At 40.8% G+C, this 24,293-nt stretch overlaps 1 protein-coding gene across 8 annotated transcripts in view; it reads right to left on the minus strand.

Annotated features, from left to right (window-relative positions):
• The window catches only part of Msp300 (Muscle-specific protein 300 kDa), a 178,499-nt gene that overhangs the window by 51,922 nt on the left and 102,284 nt on the right, over positions 1–24,293 (minus strand). For 7 of the 8 annotated variants that reach the window (XR_012959623.1, XM_076118593.1, XM_076118594.1 and 4 more), the window contains 6 exons: positions 19,584–20,376; positions 19,357–19,515; positions 19,067–19,279; positions 18,672–18,947; positions 5,737–18,141; positions 3,645–3,755 (listed from right to left, as the gene is read on the minus strand). Coding sequence is in view for 7 of the 8 variants with exons in the window: in XM_076118593.1 (XP_075974708.1) it covers positions 3,645–3,755; positions 5,737–18,141; positions 18,672–18,947; positions 19,067–19,279; positions 19,357–19,515; positions 19,584–20,376 (13,957 nt within the window). In the remaining variant the exon portion in view is untranslated. The remainder of the gene's footprint in view (positions 1–3,644; positions 3,756–5,736; positions 18,142–18,671; positions 18,948–19,066; positions 19,280–19,356; positions 19,516–19,583; positions 20,377–24,293) is intronic. The other variant, XM_076118595.1, reaches the window with a different exon arrangement.

Raw genomic sequence — 24,293 nt, forward strand, 5'->3', positions numbered from 1 at the left:
AACGGGTCAAAATTTTCCCCGTTTTTGTAACATTTTTCGTTGCTACTCCGCTCCTATTAGTCGTAGCGTGATGATATATAGCCTATAGCCTTCCTCGATAAATGGGCTATCTAACACTGAAAGAATTTTTCAAATCGGACCAGTAGTTTCTGAGATTAGCGCGTTCAAACAAACAAACAAACAAACAAACTCTTCAGCTTTATAATATTAGTATAGATTAGAACTTAAAATAATTATATGTCAAAAATAGTTTTTGAAAGATACGCTAGGGGCAAAATTACTGGACAAAATTTCGATAGCTAGTTATTGAGTGAATTAAATTTTGCTTCACTACCTCAATTCTCTACCACTATCTTCTGCCGACAACTGGCTAGCTAGCTATCGAGAAATTTTTGAAAAAAAAATTATCAGCGCCTCTATCGGGCTTCGTAGGAACTATTTTGGCAGTTTTAAATGTCAAGATCGAGATACTCGTTAGTACCGACTGTAGACCATTGCGCTACATCAATACCTTCTTACTGCATTTATGAGTAGACAAGGATCATAGTTCACGTTCATTTTAAATGACGTCACATACTTTCAAGAACTTAACAATCTTATATTGAATTATTTTTGCAGTAGGAATACAAATCAGTGATTCAATTCCCGTGCTAGGACATTTGAAAGACGTAGCCTATGCGATCATCATTGCAATGATTCATAATCCTATTTCCTAATATTTATTTTATACGCGTAGAGTCGTTAAGACTATAACGACAGCCATCTTAGAAACATATAAAATTAATGGGTAGTTAAAAGTGAATTATTTAACGAAGAGCCAATTGGTGTGTAATATTTTGGTGGTGGTCTTTTGAAACGAATAATGATTAAGTACAGCTACGAGCAATAATATGTGCACACTGTCACATACTAGATCTCATATTTATCAATGAAAAAGGTTTCTTGAGTTAAAAAATATGTTACTTTTATTGAATTTTATTTTTTAAAGATTAAGCATCTGAGTTTTAACACCTTTAATCTAATGTAATACGACAAAACATTACTAATTCCCGTATTCTATGATATAAAAACTAATCCAAGCTTACGCGACTTATAATGGGAAGGCTGGATGAAAATTATGTAAGCTTTAAAACGGCAACATCTCCAAATAAATATGATTAAATAATCTTCAAAATTAGCAATGATGCAAAATCATCACCACTTAAAATGGACCAATTCCTAATTTCATGCGTGATCTAAGCCGATCCGCGATCATTGCTAAAAGCAATCAGCTGATCAATGATCTCATGGTTGAAACGATCTCGATATCTCGTACCCATCAAAATGATATATGGTATAATAACAAGCTTACCACATGCCGTAATGACGCAAGATATGCACCGCATATGTGGATTCATGTATAACAATGCTAAGCTAATTTTACAGTTTGAGAAGATTTTAACTGAGAGCTTGGAACATCTATGGTGTAAGATTGGGGTCTATATTTTACAGAGCATATAGGTTATTATTTAAAAGTATGATTGCATCGTCTATACGGATAAAGATGGGAGGATCGAGGGAGAGCTTAAACTAGCTGAAATGGCTTTACTAAAGGCTTTTTTTATTTCCGTCAGATGACAAATTCTAGAAATAATTTTGACGTTTTTTTACAGGTTATTTGATTTGACAATATTTGTTACAAACGACATTATTTTTGCTTCAATAGAGAAGACTGTATAAGAATGAAGTCTAAACTAGAATATCAAAAGTTAAAAGAACGTATGAAATACCTAAAGCCAAAGGATTTTAATAACTAAATTTAAACTGGAATATGAAGATGTATCATTTGAATAGGAAGGAAAATACATATTTCAATATTTTAAGCACAAAACCTACGGAATGTTTGACGGTTTTCCCGTTGTTTATTGTTTTAGTAAATTACAACAATATATCTTTCAACTGACACACATACATTTTGAATTAAAATAGACAACATGTCGGAATTTTTTGTAAGTAAATTACCTGTAATTAGATACACAGTAGGCTAATTTAAGGATAAATTATATTATGTGCTCCTTTTTATGTATAACTGTTATATCTGTTGGTGAACCGAAAATAAATAAATAAATAAATAAATAAATAAATAAATAAATAATTGTACTATCAATACACAAAAGAGAGAAGTACTTAAAAACATTGAGGATCAAATCAGATAGAAGCATAAAAGAGGCTCGGGGCCCTAACAAATTAGTCTGAAAACCGAGTATCATACAAAGTACGTTTAAAAAGTACCTTGTCAACCTATTGGACTCTAAGTACTTTTTAAAAGGAATTATCACTTTACAGATTTCCTGTACTTGCAAACATTTATAGACCGAAAAGGACGCATCTACCTGCATACCATGAACGTGAACAAGGCTTTGTGTGGTGGACAATAATATCATCAAATCAATAAAATAATCTAGATGAACCCAATAATCACAATACCTAGTTGAAAAGCCAGACACAGACGGAACTAACCAACCAGACAAATTGATAGTTTGCTGAATAATAAACGTTAGTTAAGTCGTTATAGTTGATTGGTTCACAATGACGGTCCCAGTGGGAGGTTCATTGAAGGCACTTCAAGTGGAAAGGGGTGGGGTAGTAATAGAATATGGCTAGATAAAATTAAATTTGATAGATTTTAAATTAAAAGTTGTAAAGTCGACACATTAGATCAACATTGAATATGTGATAAATAGAGCCATAAAAGGTGTCAGAAGAAGATGAAGACCATGAAAAAGTTAGGTACTAATTCGAAAATATTTTATGTCGATTTTTTTGTTATGAATACTTTGATTATCGAAGAAATTATTAAAACGTTTCCTTAAAGTCCTAAAAATATTAATTGAAAAATTATTCTGGCTTATCATAAATTAATATAGGTCAATAATGCATCGACAACAACACCTTACGGTCAAAACAAGTATCCAAAAAAACACTACCTTCCAAAAAAACAAAAGCACTTCGCACAACACTTCACAAATAAAAATCGACAACTATCGATTTAATCGTAAAATATTCATTCGAATAATTCGTATTCGTATCGACTGCACTACGTTCGTTCACTTACTAGTGCCCAGTGTGAAGCCAAACACAAACATTATTATTAACTCAGTGTCGTAACGCACAGGTGACATCATTTCGTGAACCATCACAATATATGGACTAACTCACTGTCAAGGACATCATCATTGTTCCCAGATGAGAACTCGTCTCTCCGATCACGTCATTTATGCACTTATCGGTCACGTTTACAAATTAAACGAGATAACAGTATCTTTAGAATTAACTTCAATAAATTATGCAGCACAAATTAATTGTGTTGATGAAATGCTTAAAACTATAAAATATAATACGTAGTTCTAATTTCACACGTAGTATTAACCCAGTTCTCTCAATGGCCTCCTACGCATTGCATGAATCACTTTATTTTTATAAATCTAAACGCATTTGAGTTCTAGTTTTGTAAAGGCGGCAAAATTTGGGCAATTTTGAATGAAATTTCGACTTTCAGTTACCAATTCCTGTTGCGAAAAGCCAATCTAAATTTAACGTATGCTCGTCGTAGGAATTCAGGTCTGTTATTTCGGATAGATGGTGTATATACAGTGATGACTTACCCTGAGACCTTCCTCCATGGCTTCGAGGCTCTCGTCCGGCAGGTCTGACAGGCGGGTTTGTACATCTCTTATTTCTTCTAGCAGAGTTTCTATATCGTTAGATAATTCATCCTGAGAACACACACTTCTATTAGCAAAACACACTTTTGTACAGTCGCGAAGTGGAATCAACATTTCAATGTCAGTTACGCGGGAATTTGGATTTTGAAACATCTAACCAACTTTATTCTGAAGAAGATGTATTCGACTGAATAAACAAAAATATTAATAAATCGAGTTCACGAGATAAATCTTCGAATAGACAGATGCATTTGTATTACCATTTCACGCGGGAAGTAAATCAAGACTAAATACGTCTGGTACCATTTCTGGACCACAGCCAAGTGATAAATTATAAGCTCGCATAGCTACACTTGGGAATCAATGCACGGGAACATAACGAACAATGTGTGGATTTATGTATCGTAAGTATTTTGGAGAACGGGCACAGCGTTGCGAAACTAATTTTACGATACAAACATTACGTTAGAATTTAATTTTAAACTTGGCCTGAAACAATACGAGGAAAAAAACGTTCCATTGATTTAAAATGTTTACAGGAAGATAAAATCCAGATTCACGCGGAATTTAAAGGAAAATGTTGAACAGTTTCATTGATTCCATTTCGCTAAATATTTTGAGGGAAAAACAGTCCATGTGATCATTCCTGTGGACTAGGAGGTTAGGAACACAATACAACAACAAGGTAAAATCAAATTAGTTCATAACATCAATGTTGGCATGACATGCGAACTGGGGTCTGCAGGGAGACAATTATCATTCTATTTGACAAAGGCGGTCAGTCTGGATACCAAGTGTCCCGTACCGTTTACGCGGGAATTAACCCTGACATTCCAATGGTCGCGTGGTTCATACAAGTGAACATTCCGGAAATTTTGAAGGTTACAAAGAAAAATCCAATTATTTTTTTTGCTTGTAGTTATGGGGATGTTTGATTATTTGAACTGGAAAAAATAGTTATAAGAAATTTAGCTGCGATAAAATCAAATATTACGTACAGTAGTAAGACAATATTATTTATGAAAACTCTAAACGCAATTGCGTAAAAATTTATAGATTGAAGCAAATTTGAGTATGAGATTAATTAAATTTAAGTATTACAATCTCACACGGCACCGGAATCATTTTCGCTGCACGAGACATCTTTCAAAAATACAATGTGTTTCAAATAATCAAGTTCCCACGAACTACAGTGTTTTTGGTTAGTTATTGTCAATAGTGGCGTGGTGAAGCGTGTAGCATTCACACTGACAAGCGTACCCAATCAGAGCGAGCGCGGTACGGAACACTTCACATGAGGACAACTTATTATCAAGTCTGCTCTAATTTTAGAATAATTGGATGCTATATTGTTCGTGGCACAACATTCAAAACACAAATAAAATTATATCCAAATTGTACCATTCCAAATCTTATAAGGGGTCTTGCAAACTAATTTCTACTGAAATTCAAATAGCAAATAAATACGACTGACCTTAGCAAAATTTTCAAATTAAATTGCAGACTTCATCAAAGATCTTTGAATGGAAAGTAATTACAATTATTGTTGTAGATTACAGTCGTGATTGTTTGATTGCATTCTCATCAACTTTGAAGCCCAGTTACATACTCTACAACAATTTCGATTGAAGCGACTATCGTCTCGTAGTAGCCAGATTTTGACAGGGGTAATAACTGATCATAAAATAAAACTATCAAAAACAGATAAATAAAACAATAGACGTTATTATTATTCAAGTTTATTACAATAAAAATATCAGATCACTGACAGAGACTAGATAAATTACGATCTGACTAGAGTTGACTAGAAATCACACAATACAAAAATAACGACTAATCAAATGCGACACTATGCTACGACTGTAAATACAGTGCACGCCAAAATGTGGCACTACAAGACGAGCTGCGGCGTGGCTAAACACATCACAATACAGAGCTTTGTAATATGTGAAATTAAGAATTTAGTAATTATATCATGCCAAACATAAAGTATATATTTAAAAATCGTACAATACGACTGTGGGTCAGTCACCTTTGTTGTCCTCTGGGGCGCCGCCTCCGGCTCCTGTATGGATGAGGATGGGGCTGGTGCTACGGGTAGGGTTGTTAGTATATCCTCCCTAGAGACAGGCTGCTCCACGTCATCGACGACTGTGGGTGTTTCTGCGCTCAAGTACGACGACTTGTCCCTCCAGCTACACATGCCACCGGGAAGGTCCATGGATATGTAGCTGGAGTCATACGGCGAGCCGGCTGCCTCTTTAGGCTCCTCGCCTTCGGAAGAGTGGCCAGAGCTACCGCCCTGGTCTCTATCCTTATCGTTTTCATCATTAATTTTGATTTCAGTAGTTTCAACAGTAGGTGTTTTAGTTTTACTAGCCAATAATAGGAAATACTGGCATTCAGCGTCGTGATACAAATGTTTATCAGGCCAGAATGAATCATCAATAATAATGTTTTCCTCGACGCTAATGCCTTCGTCAATGTGAGGTTCATCTACAGGTGTTATTATTCTTTCAACAGATTTACGTTCAACTAAAAGTTTTTCCGCGTCATCAACAGTGTGTTTGTCCGTCCAGAATGTATCCGCTTTAAGGTTCGTGAGGTTGTTAGTAGTGGTGTCAATGTTAGATGTTGGAATATTAGACACGAGGTCGGCTTTAACTGTTTCAGTGAGTACAGTAGTGTTCACTTGTTCTTGTTTAGCCAATTGTTGTTCAGAGGGTGCTGATTTTGTTTGTTTTGATTGCACTGATTTATCTTGTATTTTTTCCGTTTCAATAAATGATGTAATTTGAGTAATCACTGTGTCTTTCTTAGTTACACTTTCTGTCTTAACAGGCGTCTGTTGCACTTTTTCTGATTCAATAAAGCTGGTAATTTGGGATTTCACAGTATCTGCTTTGGGTTCCTCATGTGATTTAGGATCCTTTTCAACTGGAACAGGCTTGGCTTGTTGTTTAATTGATTCTTTTACAATAGCGTCCAGCGCTTCCTTTGGTACTACTTTTACTTTATCAGTTGTATCCGTAATGGTAGGTAATGATGTATCTTGCTTTTCAAGCTCTCTCGGCGTATCTTCTTCCTGAGTGACCAAATAGTCTTCAGTATGCTCTAAGGAATGAGTTTCTGTGATAGAAATTGGTTCAGTATCGTCTAAAACTGAGTCGATCACGCTCATGCTAATATGTTTGTCATCGAGCTCTTCGTCGGGTTTTCCTGTTGTGAACTCCGCAGTGAATTCACTTCCAGTTTCTTTAGGTGTCTTTGGTTCAAATGCATCTGGTTCAGGAGTAGCCAGCGATGGGCTCATGTTATCCATCAGTTCATCATACTGATATTCAATAGAGCTTTGTGTGTCAGTGAGCTCTTTAGGTGAATCATCACTCATTAAGGACGAATCATTTTCAGGCAGCAACATTTCCTCAATCTCTCGTTGCAAATCAGCAATTTTGCTTTCAAGGGACTGATCTTCTTCAATTTTAGATTCAAGTTCAAGATTTTGTGCACTTATCGCCAACATTTCCTGAGCAATGAGCTCCGAAGCTGATAGAATTTTGTTTGTATCTTTTAGCTCTTCAACAGGTTCCACCGATTTCTCTTCAGCCGGGACATTTTCATCTTTGAGCTCAATCTTTATGGTTTCAATGTTGGTAGAATCATAAGTTGGTGCATGTTGTATTTCTACAGATATTATTTCAGATAAGTCCAAACTGCTAGGATCCATTTTCCAGTATTGAGCCTCAGAGAAAACTCTGTCTTTGATAGGTGTTTGAATAGACTCAGGAGTCGATAGAGGAGTGTCAAACTTCTTCTTTTGTGTAATAGGTATTGGCATTGTTTCCTGTTCGGATGATGTGATTTCAACAGGAGAGCAAGTTTCAGTAGTCTCAGTAACTTCTACAGGCTTTTTGTCCTTCTTTTTCTTCTTACTCTTTTTCTTTGGTTCTGATTGAGCTACGGGAGCGGGAGTTACTGGTTCTACAATTTCATCAACTTTCGGAGCCTCCTCAGTTTCGACCTCCTTCAACGGTTCTATCTTTTCCTCAACAGGTTTGATAATATCTTTAGATTTAGACGAACGTTTCTTCTTGTCTTTCTTAGGTGGTTGTTTGTCTTCATCGGAAGTGCTAGGGGCGATTTCTGGCGCCTTAGGTTTAATTTCCTTTTCCCTAGATTTTGAAGCTCGGCTCTTCCTACCAGGTTTCTTTACTGGTTTCTCATCTTCTGATGGACTTTGTGTTGATTCAACGTCATCTGGTTTGAGCGTGGTGGTCAAAGCCTCAAATCTATTTTCAGACTTTTCACGAGTCTCACGTTTCTCTTCAACGTGTGAATGAGACCGGGCGTCTCGTGATCTAGATCTGGACCTCCGGCTTCTATCAACTGTTATGAATCCTTCAGCATCTACTTCGACTTCAGGTTTTTGATGATCATTATCTGATTCATCCACTAGGATCATTGGTGGGTGTACTTTTGTTGGTGTGTGTACCGCTTCTGTATGAGTTATCTCAGGTTGTGGCATAATTTCAGGCGATGGGCGCTTAGCAGCGACTATTTTAGCCCAAGATCCAATAGTGTTATCGCTTTCTGGTGTTGGTTCGATAATCTCTTCCTCTTTATGTACGGGAGATTGTGGTCGCTTAACCTGTTTTTCAACTTCTCGAGGTTTGTCCACTACAGCAACCGATTGCTGAACAATCTCTTTTTCCTTTGGCTTCTCAGGGACTAGCTGTATAAATTCCTTTTGTTCGTGTAATAAGCCTTCTGCAACCACTTCCGCATACGATTTGCCATCGTCAGCGGCCTTGAGCCATACATTGACTGGCTCTGGAGCAGCTAGAGACAGTTGTGGTTCTGGTTCCAATTGCATTGGTGGCGATGGAGCCACATGTTCAGGTGTTTTGGTCACTGGAGCTTCCTTTTTATGATCCTTGTCCTTCTTCTTCTTCTTCTTATTTTTCTTTGATTTAGTTTCAACAGGTTCCTCATGAATATCCTCAGATGTTATTTCTGGCTCAGACACAACCTTCTCCACTGATGGTAATGGAGTTGATTGTTTTGGTTCAGATTTTTCCTTTTTAGTTTGTAAGACTGACGAGTAAGATATTTGTTGAGTTGATGGTATTTCCTCAGTTGTAACCTTAAGAATTTCTTCTTCTACATTCAAAGGTAAGGGTGCATCTTCAACTAGCTCTGTTCTACTCTCAGACACAGTAGTAATAGTCTGATACATGTAAGAAGGTGTGAACTCTGGTGCATCAGCCGACAATTTTGAATACAATACAGTGTTTGGATAAGAGGGTTTGAATTCAGGGATGGAGTCAATTTCAGGAAGGAGGTCATGCAAGCTATGTATGGGAGATTTCTCTACACGGCTAACAGTATCCGTATTAGTTAGTGTTGTATCCGTAACTTTGGGTATGTCTACATTTTCCGTAACAATGTCCGTGGGTCTCTGCGTATCGATATCAGGCTGGGTAAACGTAATATCTGACTGAGGGAAATCCGTAACAAATTGTGATATTTCAGTAGTTATGAATTCCGCCGAGATAGTGTCGGGCTTAGGTTCGGGGACGAAACTAGTCGCAATGCCTAACTGTTTGTTTGCGGTATCAATTTCTTGCGTAATTGCGTCAGTTGGTTCAATGATTTCGATATCTTCGATAGGTGATGAAGCCTCTTCGTGCAGGACAATCTTTTCAGGACTTTGACATTCTACAGGCGCTGGTTGTTCTTCTGGAGTTGAATTATCTTTTTCGGACTCTCGAATGGATTTTTCTATGTCCTTAATATTACCGAATACCATAGGCACAAGAGAATCATTAATATCATCAATTTCGAACTTTGCAGGAGTTGGTTTTGTTTCTTTGACGGCCGGTGCGTCAGATTCTTGTAGAGCTTCTTCAATAAGTCCTTGGACAACTTTATGATCGTCGGTAGTTTTAGGGGTGATAGATCGAGGTTGGGACACAGAGTCTACGCTAGTAACAGTTGCGACTTCTACAATGTTATCAGTAACAGTAGTTGTAATTTTAACTTGATCTGTTTCAGTTACTTCAACGGTAGATTTTTCTTCAGTGACAACGGTGTCAGCTGGAAGATGGGCTACTTCACTATGTTCGATAATTTCAAATGTATCTTCTTCAGTGATTGGCTCTTGCGGTGTTGGTTTTGCTGGAGCATCAATCTTGACAAAGTCTTGTTTATCAAATACAGGTGAAGTGGCTTCCACAGTAGGAGTCATGTCTCCCACCTCACCATATACTACAGCTATGGGCGTGTTACTAAGGTCATCGACTTCAAACGACATCGCAATCTTTTCTAGTGGCGCCCTTTGGGTTGGTACGGAGACGTTTTCGACAGTCCTTACATTTGTAACAGTGGTTTCGACATTGCTTTCTCTAGTAATAAAGTCAGTACTATGTTCGGCACTTGTTTTAGTTTCTACAATCTTATCAGATGATGTGGCTAGTAATTTGTCTTCAACGCTTTGAGTCGATACTTCAGGAGATTTTTCTTTCTGAATCTCAGCAGGTTTAGGCGTTGTTTCTCTTGACTTAATAGTAGCCAGAACACGTTCAGCATCTTGGATTTCATGATAGCTGTGGTGCGGTGCTTCAAGGATAGTTTCTTTTGCAGGTAATTTTTCTTTTTTATCAGGCAGTGGTTTGTCTACGGGGACAACCGCTTCGGGTGTCGAAGCCACGCTAACCGTTTCAACAACAGGACTAATATCCTCCGCGGTTGGTTCCTCAGGTTCTACGACAGATCGACGAGTCGAAGCAAAGAGGTTTTCAGCATCATTCAACTCGTGATAGCTAAATCTTGGCACTTCATGTATTGATTGCCTGACTGGTTCAGGTTCTGGCACAATTTCTGGGACATTTTCTGTAACCGGAGATCCTATAACTCCATTAGTTATAGGAGTGTCTGTATAAGAAGACGCTTTTTGTTCAGTCACTACAACTGACTCAACTGAGGAGACATTAACCTCTGTTGATATCCGTTCTTCTCTAGTTTCCTGTTTCACAACTTCTGGCTCCTTCTTTTCTACTTCGACTTCTTTAGAAGGAGATGGTTCTTTACTAGCTTCCCTAGACTTAGTAATTATTGTTGCCATAAGCGCTTCGGCGTCCGAAATTTCATGATAACTGAGCCGCGGAGCTTCATGAATCAAGGGTTCAGGCTTTCTTGTCTTTTCTATAGGTTTATCCTGAGACGTTTCAGGTTTCACCTTTTCTTCGGTAATAGTAACGGTAGCTGTTTCAGTTTTCTTTGTAATAATAATTTCAGGCTCTGAAATTTCTTCATGCGCGGATGTTGGCGAATCTCTTGCAAGTTCAGCTACGATAGCTTTAGGTGTCTTATCGGGTACTTCAGCAATTGGTTGTGGCTGGCTCTTGGCTGTTAAACCATATTGTATTTCAGCATCAACAATTTCATGGTAACTGTGACGCGGTGTTTCCGCACGCAACGCTTCGATGTTATAATCAGGTTTAACTTGCTCATCAACTTTCGGTTTTACAGGTTTTTCAAGTACAGGAGGAATTGGCTTTGAAACTGAACTTTCAGATGTAATTAGGTCGATTGTTTGTTCAGTAACAGTTTTAGTTGTAGTTACTGTAGTTTTGTTAAGAGTTTGAAGTAGACTATCCTCAGTAATCCGAGGCTTTTCTTCTTCAACTGGTTTCGACTCAATAGGTTTAGATACCTCTGGCTTCTCGGAATCAACTTTAGCTAATTCAGGTTCTTTAAGTTTTGATTGAGATGCCAGAATGACTTCTGCATCTTTAATTTCTTGATAGCTAATTCTAGGCGCCTCGTCTTTGACTGGGGACGCTCTAGTCTCTTTGACTGTTGTAACAATTTCAATCGTGCTTGGTTTTTCTACCGATTCTACAGAAGGTTTACTAAAATCTCTAGTATCTTGAACAGTTTCTGAGACACGCATAGAAGAAACTGTATCAAGAGTACTTGTTGTTACTACAGCCTGTTCGTTAGAAACTTGAGATGCTAAAAGAGCTTCAGCATCCTTAATTTCATGGTAACTAACTCTAGGCTCTTCTTCTTTAACAGGAGATACAGGTAAAGGTTTTGTATCATCAAGTGGTTTTTTCTTAAGATCTTTTTGTTCTGATTTCTGATCTGGTTTTACTGTTTCAGTCGTTTCCGAGATTACAGAGGTAACTACGTCCGTTTGAGCTTCGAGTATAGAACGTTCGTTGTCTATGAAGCTAATATTTTGTTCAGTTTTGCCTGGTTTATCAACCGGGGTAAGAACTTTGAACAATTCATCCTGACTTGATTTCTGTGTAACGTCTTCACGAGTTAATTTTTGTTCGTCAGTTGTTTTAGCAGCCAGTACCACCTCAGCGGCTTTTATATCTTGATAGTTGACTGTTGGAACCTCCTCTTTTGGTGGAGATATTCTTGTAGTTTTAGGTTCAGATATTATTTCTGGAGATTTAGGTTCTTCTACATGAGGTTTAGTCTCAGCTGGTTCAGTTGTAATATCGCTTTCTTGTACCGATTTTTCGCGGTTATTTAACATTAGTTGAGTGTAATCATAGTCTAACTGATAAGTATCGAGATCTACTGAATACGATTTGAATTCGTTGACTAATTCTTGGTAAGGAATGTTGGGATATTTATCCTTGACACGTTTTTCTGATGGGCGAGTGCGGTCTTGAACTGATCCAAAGATAGCTTCTTCAAGAATATCAGAGAAGTCTTCTTCCGACAACGGCTTCTTAGTCGGCTTCTCAATAATCCGCTGAGGAACTGGTTCAGTTTCAATGATTGTAGGTTCAATTACTTCTTGTTTTTGTTCCTCTTCTTCTGGACATACTTCAATAACTGATTGAATTTCCCTTGTATCAGTTTCGTAATCAACTTGTTGTTGTACAGTTGTTTGAGTCACATTTGTGATAATATTAGTGACATTTTGCGTCGTCACTGATTCCGAAGTTACCGTCGTTACGTTAGTCACAGTTACAGATGTTCCAGTAACTGGTTCTTCAGACTCGATTACATCCTTTTCAGCTTGAGCAAGATCACTTGCAGCGTCTAATATATTCTCTCTACTAACCAATTCTTCTTTTATAACCTTACTTTCTACAACATTATCACTAACATTAATGGAAGACTTTTCATCAGTGATTTTGTTATTTTTCGATTCATTGCTTAAAACTACGTTATCTTCAGTAGGTTGAGTTTCTTCTAACGAATTACTCTTGCTACGAATTTTCACTGTCCTGATGGGAGGCAGTTTCTTTTCCTCATGCGTTATAAGGTAAATTGTACGGGTTTCAACATCTTGAGTTATAGGCTCGTAGTGAGTAATTTCTTCTACGATGTTGAATGATCCTTCTTTTAACGCATCAGGAGAGAAGAATTTGTCGTTGTTATTTTGTTCATTAGATGGACTTCCAGTAGCAGTTGTTCCTTGCTTTTGAACATCTGCCTGTTCAACTTGTTTAGAAGCTTTCTTCTTAGTCTCTTCGGAACGAACCGTTTCAACTGCGAAGTCAACTTTTTTGTCAACAGTCCTAGATTCTTTTTCTATCAGGACATTAGAAGCCTCTTGTAATATTGTTACTTGATTAGCAACGTGTTCAGTTTCCGAAATGGTTAAATCAGATTCAGGTTGACTGAGAGGCTCGAAAGCTGTCTCTGTCACACCTTCGTCTTCTTCTAATAAATCGTTCCAGTCAATATGTTCAATCGGAGGTGACTTTTCAACATGTCGTTCATGTGAAATGTCGCGAGTGACGCTTGTTGTTGACGTAGTCTCAGTGTATGTTTCAACGACTGATGATTGAACAACGTTGCTGTCAAAAGTAACTGGCTTAGGCTGTTCTTGTTTGCCCTTAGACTTAGGTGGTTTTTCTTTAGGCTTCTTCTTGGTACCTTCAGAAACTTCAATCGCTTTCAAAGCTTTATCAATGTCATCGTCACCAAACTTCTGTTTCTTGGACTTCTTCTTTTTATGTGATTTTACTTCTTCAAAAGCGGGTTCTTCTGCCACTATTTCTGGAGAAAGCGATTCAGGAATAGGTTCTTCAACTGGTACTTCTTTCGGTTGTTCTTCCTGTTTAGGCTTGGATTTAGATTTCTTCTTTGATCGTTTAGATTCCTCTTGCACCTTAGGAGCCTCTTGTTCTTGAAGAATAGTCTCAGTTATTTCAACTGATTGTTCTATTTCTTCCTGCTTTATTACCGTCTTTTCGACAGATTCTTCTCTGAGTGTTACTTCTTCAACCGATTTTGTGACAGGTGCCTCCTCTTGTTTAGATTTAGATTTAGACTTTTTCTTAGACTTCTTAGATTCTTGCGGCTTAGAGCTTTCTGACTCTTGGGAAATAGTCTCCGAAACTTCGACTGCCTGCACTTCCTCTTGCAATTCAATTACAGGTGCCTCAACAACCTTTTCTTCAGGCAAAGTTTCTTCAGACACTTTTTCCTTCGGTTCATCTTGGTGCTTAGATTTTGATTTAGATTTTTTCTTTGATCGTTTTGTTTCTTCCACTGGTTTAGAGACTTCCTGTTCTTGAATAATTGTTTTTGTTATTTCGACAGTCTGTACTAGTTCTTGCTGTTCAGTGACTGTACTTTCTACAGACTCTTTCTCAGGTAACAACTGTTCAGTAGATTCTGGTTGTACAACTGGTTCTACTAGTGCAACTGGTTCAACAGATTTTTCCTTAGGAGAGTCTTGTTTACTCTTTGACTTAGATTTTTTCTTAGATCGCTTGGATTCTTCTTGCGGAAGGGAGCTCTCTTGTTCTTGCAGAATAGACTCCGTGATAACCACTTCTTGTGTGGTCACTTGCTGTTCAGTTATTGGCTCTTGTGGTGGTTCTTCAATAAGTTTCTGTGGTTCTTCTTCTTGTTTAGTCTTAGATTTAGACTTCTTTTTAGACCGTTTCGGTTCTTCTTGAGCAATAGAACTCTCTTGCAATTGAGAAATTGTCTCCGTAACGGTAACTTCCTGAGTTACCACTTCTTGCTCAGATATTGCTTCCTTTACTGATTCTTCTACGCGTATTGGTTCTTCCACAGGTTTTTGTGGTTCTTCTTCCTGTTTAGTCTTTGATTTTGACTTCTTTTTAGACCGTTTAGGTTCTTCTTGTGGTATGGAGGTCTCTTGTTCTTGAGGAACTGTCTGAACTGTCTCCGTAATGACAACTTCCTGAGTCGCCACTTCTGGTTCAGATATTACTTCTGATACAGATTCTTCAACACGTATTGGTTCCTCCAACGACTTTTGTGGTTCGACTTCTTGTTTAGTCTTAGATTTAGACTTCTTCTTTGACCGTTTCGGTTCTTCTTGAGGAATAGAGCTCTCTTGCTCTTGAGGAATTGTCTCCACAGTAACAAATTCCTTTGTAATCTCTTCATGCTCAGTTACAGTTTTTTCTACTACCTCTTCTGAAGGTATTGGTTCCTCAATCGTTTTTTCCTGTGGTTCGTCTTCCTGCTTAGATTTGGATTTCGACTTTTTCTTCGACCGTTTTGGTTCTTGTGGTTCAGAGCGATCTTGCTCTTGTAAAACAGTTTCGGTTATTTCAACCGTCTGTACAATTTCTTTCTGTTCAGGCTCAACAATGTCAACAGATTTTGTCTCAGGAATAAGTTCTTCAACTGGACTTTCTTTAGGCTCATCTTCGTGCTTCGCCTTAGATTTAGACTTCTTCTTTGATCGTTTAGATTCTTCTTGCAGCTTAGGACTCTCTTCATCTTGAGAAATCTTCTCAGTAACTTCAACAGTCTCCACGACCTCTTGCTGTTCAGTTACTATCTTTTCTACAGAGTCCTCTTTGTCATCTGCTGCATGTTTGCCTTTTTTGGACTTCTTTTTCTTAGCTGGTTTCTGTTCCTCTACTTGTTCGACAACATTGGGTATTTCTGGTACAACTGGTTCGATAGTCTTGACATTTTCTTCAATTATCTCTACGGATTCTGTAGCTTCAAATACAGCGTGTTCCGGAGATTTGTCTTGTTTCTTTTGCTTCTTCTTCTTTTTATTCTTAGATGATGATTCGTCAGGTTTATCAATGTCAACTGCCTTAGGCACTTGTTCTTCAGGCTCGGGTTTTACCTGCTTTTCTTGAACCTGTGTAGACTCCTGTGTAATAAACTCAGTGGATATATCAACAGGAGTTTCTTTCTCTTTTTGTCCTTTCTTCTTGTGTTTAGACTCCTTTTTAGGTTTAACGTCTGCAGGAGTAGTTTCTTGATCTCTGCCAGATAACAATTCAAGCTCTTTAGCTTCTACAGCTTGTTCAATATCTTCGATTATTTTGTCCTCTGTGACAGACTGTTCAATAGCAGGTTGAGTTAGAAGTGTGTCTTGTACAGGTTCAAGTTCCGGCTCTTGTATGCTTGCCGGGTTGACGGATATTTCCTCAAGAACGCTTGGAGTCGATACTTCAACAGAAACGTCAACAAATTCATTTGAAATTGTTTCAGTTACTGTCGTTGTAGTTACGCTAGTTACAACAGTATGTTTTACATCTGATGTAACAGTAGATGAAATGCTTTCCGTAATAATTTCCTCTTTGAGTTCAGGCTCCACAATTTGTTGTTTGTTTACATTTATCTCGGGCTGTTTAATCAGCTCAACGATTATTTGTTGATCTTGAGAACCTTTCAATGACCTACTATCACCGCTATTAAGACCAGACTCCTTAGAATCTACTACCGACGTTTCAACCGTTATAACGTCAAGCAAATTACCAACGTTAGTACCCTCTACTTTGTCAGATTTTTCTAACGAAGATTGTTTTTGATTTTTCTTTTTCTTAGGCTTAGATTCTCTTGTTGTTACTTCAAGTGAACCCGTAGATTCAATTGTTATGAAGTCCGTATTGAAGTCACTTGTTTTATCTTGTATGTCTTTAGAACCTTTCTTTTTCTTAGGCTTAATTTGTGCATCTTCTTTAGTTTGTGCCGATTTTATATCAACAACGTCAATCTCCTTCGGAGTTTCAACTGTTACTACCTCTGTGACACTATCCCCACTTTTATCGCGAGACTCTTTAGCCTTCTTTTTCTTATTTTTCTCTAGCTCCTCAATCTCTTTGAGTGCTCTCTGTATCTCGTCCTCAGACGTTTTAGGTTTCTTAGACTTCTTCTTCTTGGGTTTTTTATGTTCTACTTCCTCAACCTCAGGTTGTGAGTCTTCAGTAACGACCTCAGTGACAGTCTCGACAACTGTAGCGCTGTGTTGCAGCTTTTTAGTGACCTCTTTCACTTCTTTAACCGGCTCAACCTTCTGCACTGGCAAAGGTTTTGGCAACTCCTTAACTGGAGTAAGTTCAATTTGAACTTCAGGTTCATCAAACTCTTCCACTTCAATGGCTTTTTTCATGGTCTTTTTCTTTTTCATGGCTTGTACGTCATGTGCCTTAGTGGGCCGCTTCTCTGGAGCGCGCCTCTGTCTAGGCATTTCCCTAGATCGGCTTCTAGGAGGTGGACGTTCCGGCCTCTCGAGCCTGTCCACTCTTTCAGGCCTTTCCGATCTTTCTTGCCTATCTGGCTTAAATCTCGGCGGTTCAATCCGCTCAACTTTCGATTCATACTGCTGAATCGTCGGAGATCTCTCGACGCACTCTACTACGATCTCTTTAACCAACTCTACATGTGCCACTTGTGGTTTAGGTAAGGACGTGACGCTATGAGTGCGGGGCTGCTTGCGTAGTCCAAGTGCCAATATTTCCGCATAAGATAATTCATGCGAGCGTAGTTTAGTTGCCGGACTAGGAGCTCTTTCTTGCTCGATAACGTGCAATTCTTGCATCGGTTGCTCCGGTATACTTTGAACGATAGTCTCTATCGGTTCCTCATAAACTGGCTCTGGCTCCTGAACAGGAGGCTCCTGGTACTCTACCGGAGCGACCGGATAATGTTCCTGCACCGGTTCGGGTTCCGAGCGCTCCACATACTCATGTCCATAGTACACGTTCACATCGCGAGTGTACGACTCACTGACACTGTTATCATACGACGTAACCGTCGTATTAATCTCGCAAACACGGGTGTCACTGGGGTCATCGTCGACCCTCTCACTAATCACACACGGTTCGAGCACTGAGGTCATTTCGGTTTGAACTAGGTCATCGTAGGGCGGGGAAGAGGGTGCTCTAGGCTCCCCGCGGGAGCTAGAGCGCGAGCCCGCGCCCTTGACTATCTCGGCGTAGGTGGTTCCGCCCGGCGCCCAGGGGGAGCGGGCGCGGGCGGGCGGCTGCGGGGCCAGCGTGCTGGCGGCGCAGAGCACGCGGCGCTCGGGCGAGCGCGCGCGCCGAGCGGACTGCGCGTGGCGCGCGCTCGACACGAGCATCGACAGAGTGGCCGCCTCGTCCGACGACATCACGAAGTACGGGTCCAGCGCGTAGATCGCCCCGGTCAGCTCTTCGATTCGCCGGCCGATCTCCTGATACGCAAGTACGGACAAACACATGATTTACAAGGGTGTCTCTTGGCGAGCGGACTGAGCGAAAGGAAACGACGGTGGCTGCGATGCGACTCGTATATTTAACGTTCATATGCTTAAAAAAATTACAGGGAGATGACGAGGAATCGACTTATAAACTAAACGCGGGATGATCGCGGACTACGCGTCGCGCAGCGGCTCGGCGTCCGGGCTGCCGCGCTGCACTAGCAGTTTTACTCTCTCGTTTCGCGCCTGAATCTTGCTCTGGAGCGACTTTACTCGCTCTCGACAATCCTATCGGAGGATATCAGTTCGACGTGTTAGTAGGGTGAGGAGGAGAGGTGACAAAAAAAAAACAGAAAATAAATAAATAAATGATCGACGATCGGCGCCTCGAGGGCCGGTGAGGTGAGATGAAGCGGTGCCCGCCACCTAGCCCCGGGTGAGTCGCCCAACTGAGAGCCTCCTAAACAAAACTAGAATACTCGCTAGCCACCTAGTGTCGGGGGTCGGTGCGGGTCGGGCCTTACCTGCTGCTGGCGCTGGGCGCGCTCGGGGTCGCGCGGGCTGTAGTTGGGCTGCGCGGCGTGGCGCAGCTGCTGCTCCGCCTGCAGCAGCTGCGCCCGGAGCCGCGCCACGTCGGCGCAGTACGCCTCCACCTGCGCCAGCGCCGCCGCCAGCTGCGCCGCCTGGCCGCCGGTCTGCTGCGCCAGGCCGTCCAGCGCCGCCACCAGCGAGCGCGCACCCGCCTGCACGGCCTCGGGCCCGCGGGACTGCGCCGCCACGCCGTCCGGCCCGAAGTGTACCTGCCACATACGACTCGGCTTAGCATGCGACCGGTTCATTACGACGGAGACCACCTGAAACGCTACACGGGATACGACTGAGATCGAACGAGACGGCCGACGTTGATGTTTCGACTCACGTTGAGTTTCTCCACCGCGTATGAGATCTTGGTCTTTTGCGTGGAGATGTCGTTGATCAATTTCTCTCTCAAGGCGAGTCGGTCTCGCAGGGGCTTTTTCGCGTTCTGTGGCGCTTCCAGCGTCCTCGCGGTAGCCTCGAGCCAGTGACCGACGTCCTTCAACTTCCTCTCGCATCGCTCCCACTCCTCGGCGAGTTCCTGTAGTAGACCATTCTGAAAAAATATTCAAAGGTTAGTAAACGCGAGTTCGTTCGCTTAAGTCTACGCCGTCGTCGTAAAATTGTACTGACTGTCTTCGCCAATCGTTTTTCGACATCGACTGTGGCATTCTCGGCGGCCTCTAGCCTCGAGGGTAAGTCCCCGGGGCTCGTAACGCGTTCTATCGCCTCTATCTCCTTGGCCATATCCGCCAGGTTCTTGGCTTGCTGTTTACAGCTCTTGAGCGCGTTCTGAAATCAATTCAAAATATTAGTCAATGTTTACATTTTAATCCCGCGTTAAACGTAGCAAAACCCACCCCATATTCAGTCTGTTTCTGTTGCGCCTCCTGCAAGTCGGCCAATGGGAGTGGCCGCGCAAGGAATGCACGTTGGGTTTCCACCCAGAGTAGGACTTTCTCGAGAAGTGTTAGGAATCTGGCGACAGCGTCACACGCGTCCTCGACCGCAGCCTGCCGCGCCTCCAGTTCACTGCACACCGCCGCGAACTGTTCCGACAGCGCCGACACCGTCGACTGCACCAACTGCCTCTCGCCGGCGTCGCGGCTGCCTTCCACTATGGACCGCGCGTTGCGCGTCAGTCGCTCCACTCGGTCCGCTATATTTGGCACTTCGGATCTGGTGGCCACCAGGCGCTCCCTGTAGGGCTCCGGTGGCAGTGTCCTGTCGCGGGCGGTGAGCTCGGCCGCGCGGACCCACGCCTGCACGTCCTCCACGTCGCTCGCATACTCAGAGCGAGCGGTGCGGGCGCGCTTCCATTCCCTCTCCTTCTCTTCCATAGCTGCCGCCAGCGCTTCAGACGATAATTCTAGGGAGGACAGCTCCTGGGCGACGTCCGCCGGCGCTGATCCTCCGTATCGTTTCCGACTCTCCTCCGTGAAAGTCTTGGTGCGCTCCACCAAGTCAGAAACTTCCTTGGTGAGATCGCGCACGCTGTCGGCTTCGTCCTCGCCGAACACGTAGAAAGTCCTAACTTTCGCTGTCAACACTTCTATTTGTTGTCGGAGCTCGTCGATCCTCTCCGACACGCGGTCGAATTCGGACACAATGTCGTCGATCTCCGCGAGCCGCGCCGCTAGAGTCTGTCGCAATCTGTAAAATAGAAAAGTAATATTAAAGCGTACAGTTCGTACGGAACGGTATGGGATTGTGGACTAGCTAGCGCGAGTGAGGTGTAGGTGCCAAAACGCGACGAAAATAATCCGGCGCGGCGTGACGCTGCGCTCGTCACGGTGCAAGGTCGCGGCTGCGGCGCCTCGCTCCTACCTCGTCGTTCGTGCTCGTTCGCTCGCGGCGCTCCACTCGCGTCGCCCTCCCGTCGCTCAATGAACCGTTCTCGATAGATTCGCTGGACGCATCTAATTTTAAATTCCACGTTCTAATGTTTGCACGGTGACATCATAGCGCGCGAGTTTTTTCGGTGCATTCGCCGGCTAGTGTTTACGTTTTGCACGCACACGCCCGACCGCGTTTACCTTATGCTGGGGTGACGCGATCCGCGCGACCTTCGCCTGCCCGGCTTCCATATGTTAACTAAAATACGAAACGGTCGGTTCGAACCGAGCGCGCACAAGTCGTAAATGTCCAAACGAAACCGATCGAAGCTGTAACGCGAGAAAAAGCGCAATGAATGACGTGCGGCGACCGCATGCTGCGCGCGGCGTGGCCGGCCGCGGCGACGACACTATTATTCCGGCGCAGTGAATATACACAAAGAAGTCACCATTAAACCATGATACGTACACAATTATACAAAAGAATGGTCGGGACGGTGTTCCCGATGGCCGGCGCCTCGTGCCGGGGCGTGAGTCATACCGCCGGCACACGACACGTAGGCACGCCGCACAACATCACATAATTCCGATAACCGGTGAGCCGCCGCACGAAGTAGGCACGTCCCAGTCTCTTTATAGCATAAAATTCGTTTCGATACTGTTTCAATAATGCGCGTCACTTATTTTCGGACCGGTCGTGTCGTTTCTGGTTCGCGGAAGGGGACGGTGCGATTGTCTCCGGCACTCGTTTCGCAACGCGCACTTCCACGGAGGTACACTTTCATATCGTTGTTTTAACGTTAATATGTGGAAACGAATGTATTTTTTCTTGTTGCTAAAATGGCGTATCGTTCTAAGTATATCTCTGTAGCCGGCTTCCAGTGCAGACTGTGAGGCCGTGACCTATTAAGCGCTGCGATCGCTCGCATGCGCACTAAGCTCGGATACACAAGTCTGCCAGTTTGAATAACGATTACACGTCTCCCCCATGCCCTGTCGATTGTCTGGCTTTTGTTTCAGGGGAAAATGAGCCCTGTGTTGAGGGCGGTAGGTTTAATATTGGCGTGTTAAAATGTACGGTCTAGGGCGTTCCAGCCGCAGGTCTTGTTCCTGATTGATTCTATTCTAGACTGTATATGCGCCACGAGAAGTTTCTAGCAAAAGCTTCTTCAAGAATTTAATAATAAATACACCTAATAATATGAAGTATTTTCACGAAGTAAAATGGATTTTGTTGTTGAACATCGGGCGACGTACCGATCAGCTGATTTGGGGTGGCACACGCCGGTTAAATATAGATAGCTAACATTATAGACACATTTAAAACATTGGCGAAGAATACATCTACAATCGAAATAACTCTCAGCTGATTTGATGCTAACGAATGAATAAATATATCATTTAAAACGAACTTCTACAGTTTACATTTAATTGAACCGAGAACCGAGATTAATTATAAATACTTTCATGAGTACGAAAGTATGTACTTGAGCAGTTTTTGGATTTTATTGCGTTAGCTGCGATTAAAAAAAACACAAACTGTGTTTCACTTCATGTATTGTGTAGTTTTCGCGTTTATATCAACACGGAAATTAAACTTATTTAAGGAATTACACTTATTTAGACACCTATATTAATAAATTTACACACAAGCACAGCTGATGTACAGTTCAATCACTTTTCGCTTGGCTTCCTAACCGCATATTGCAAGGGGCTTCGTCACCCTACTTGCGAAAGTACGTAAGTATAAATATTTATATCGTCGGCTATACTAGCGTCTCACCCAAGGACACCCCCTTGAAGGGTAAATACTTTATTACTTGATGTTCTTTTATTGTTGTTAATTTAAAATAAGTTCAACAAATTCTAGATGTTATGAAACGGTTTATTCAATATCGTGTCAAAATAACTTATGTTTATGAAAAGCACTATAACAGATTTCTGAAATTAACGATTTCAAACTCTCGCGACTTGTAGGTACACATAATAATATATTATTATAACAATGCATTGGGTCTTAAACGTGATTTAAAATTAATAGTTAGGATACCTTACTTGTTTACCCGACATTTCGATCGAATTGCATCGACCGTGATCACAGGCTGACTGATGAGGCTGCCAAATTCCTGAGACCCTTGCCCAGTAGTGGGACAGTAATAGGCGAAATTTTTATCATAAACACAAATGTGGCCTTATGTGCAATTATGATAATAATATTGTTGTAAAGAACGACTTGTATTCAAACATAATTTTAAATTCATTGTAATACATACTTTTTATTTTATCACTTCTGAAGAACTTACTGAACAATACTCAAAACCACAAAAAGACTATTCTTTTGTTAAAACATATATTAGATATTCTTAAAACACATATCTGCATACATTTTAAATAAAATGTACTAAACTACTACAAAAGCTTCATAATCTTATATTTTACTCCTCTATATAGTATATCCTTTATGATTCGTTACTAAGTAAATAAAGTAGCGCCATAAAAACTATAATCAACTGGTTTGTACGATCTTTGTCAAACATATGAATAGACTTATGTCATCGCTATATGTTAAACGGAAACTATGACCACATAACACAACATTGACAGAATATATCTCTACATAATCATAAATTTTTACTGTGAGTTTGGTCCTTAATATCTCAAAAACAATCAGACCGATTTTGATGAAATTTTAATTGAATAAAAGGTAATTTAATAACCTATAAGTTGATATAAGTTTTATAAAAATTGGTTCAGAAGTTTTGAAGATATGGGTACATTTCGGTTTGTACAGACAGGAAACGTTATAGCCATTTATGTTTTTTGAATAGTATGCCTTGACATTGTATTTTAATCGTGTATGTATCCTGTTAGATAAAATTGTACAGGTAAATACTGGGTTTTTGTTATTTTAAATGAATTTGTACAACTGAATATAATAGTATTTTTAGCTATAAAATATAAGGAATTAATATTTACGTATTGTTAATCAGCTTTTGGGATTTTCAATGTTTTACGTAGTTACAAAACCATAGTTTTTGTTTACCTATAAATAAAACTACCTACTACTACCTACTACTTTTTTTGCTATATCATATTAAAATCTATAGCTACGAGTAAGTGTCCTATTGACTTCTAGGCTAGATTTTAATTCCACTGCCGTTCCGACTTAGGCCCTAAAAATCATTTTACTTCATTTTTCAATAAAGAAAAGCCCAAAAAATCTTGTCATAACACACTTTGTCGTCATGAAAACTACACTAAATTGAACAAAAAATATAAGAAAAAAATGTACCAACAATTTTCTATTCTCATACATCAGCACTTACCCGCACCGAAGCGAAGACTATAAATAAAAAAACCTATACCTAATTTCCCACTTGAGTTCACGAAAATAGGTTTAATAATATCGAGAGTAATGCTCGAAATAAATACATCTTCTTATTATCGTATGATTAGTGGTCAACCTAGTGTCAAAGTTGTTCAAGCCGCCCGAAGGCCTTTGACGTGGCTTAACTACTGTTATCTTAATTGATAACAACCGGGACCGACTTTTTACGTGCCGTCCAAAGCACGAAGACGCCCAGCTCAAATACCATGCGGTCACCCATCTATGGAATGACCTCGCCAAGGTTTGCTTAACCTACAGATCGTTTACCGACCAGTGAACGCAACTGGCTATGGACGCCTAAATACATATACACGTATGATAATGTTTGATAAGAGTTCATTGAACTT

The sequence above is a fragment of the Anticarsia gemmatalis genome, chromosome 9 (genome assembly GCF_050436995.1).
Source record: "Anticarsia gemmatalis isolate Benzon Research Colony breed Stoneville strain chromosome 9, ilAntGemm2 primary, whole genome shotgun sequence".
NCBI lineage: Eukaryota > Metazoa > Arthropoda > Insecta > Lepidoptera > Erebidae > Anticarsia > Anticarsia gemmatalis.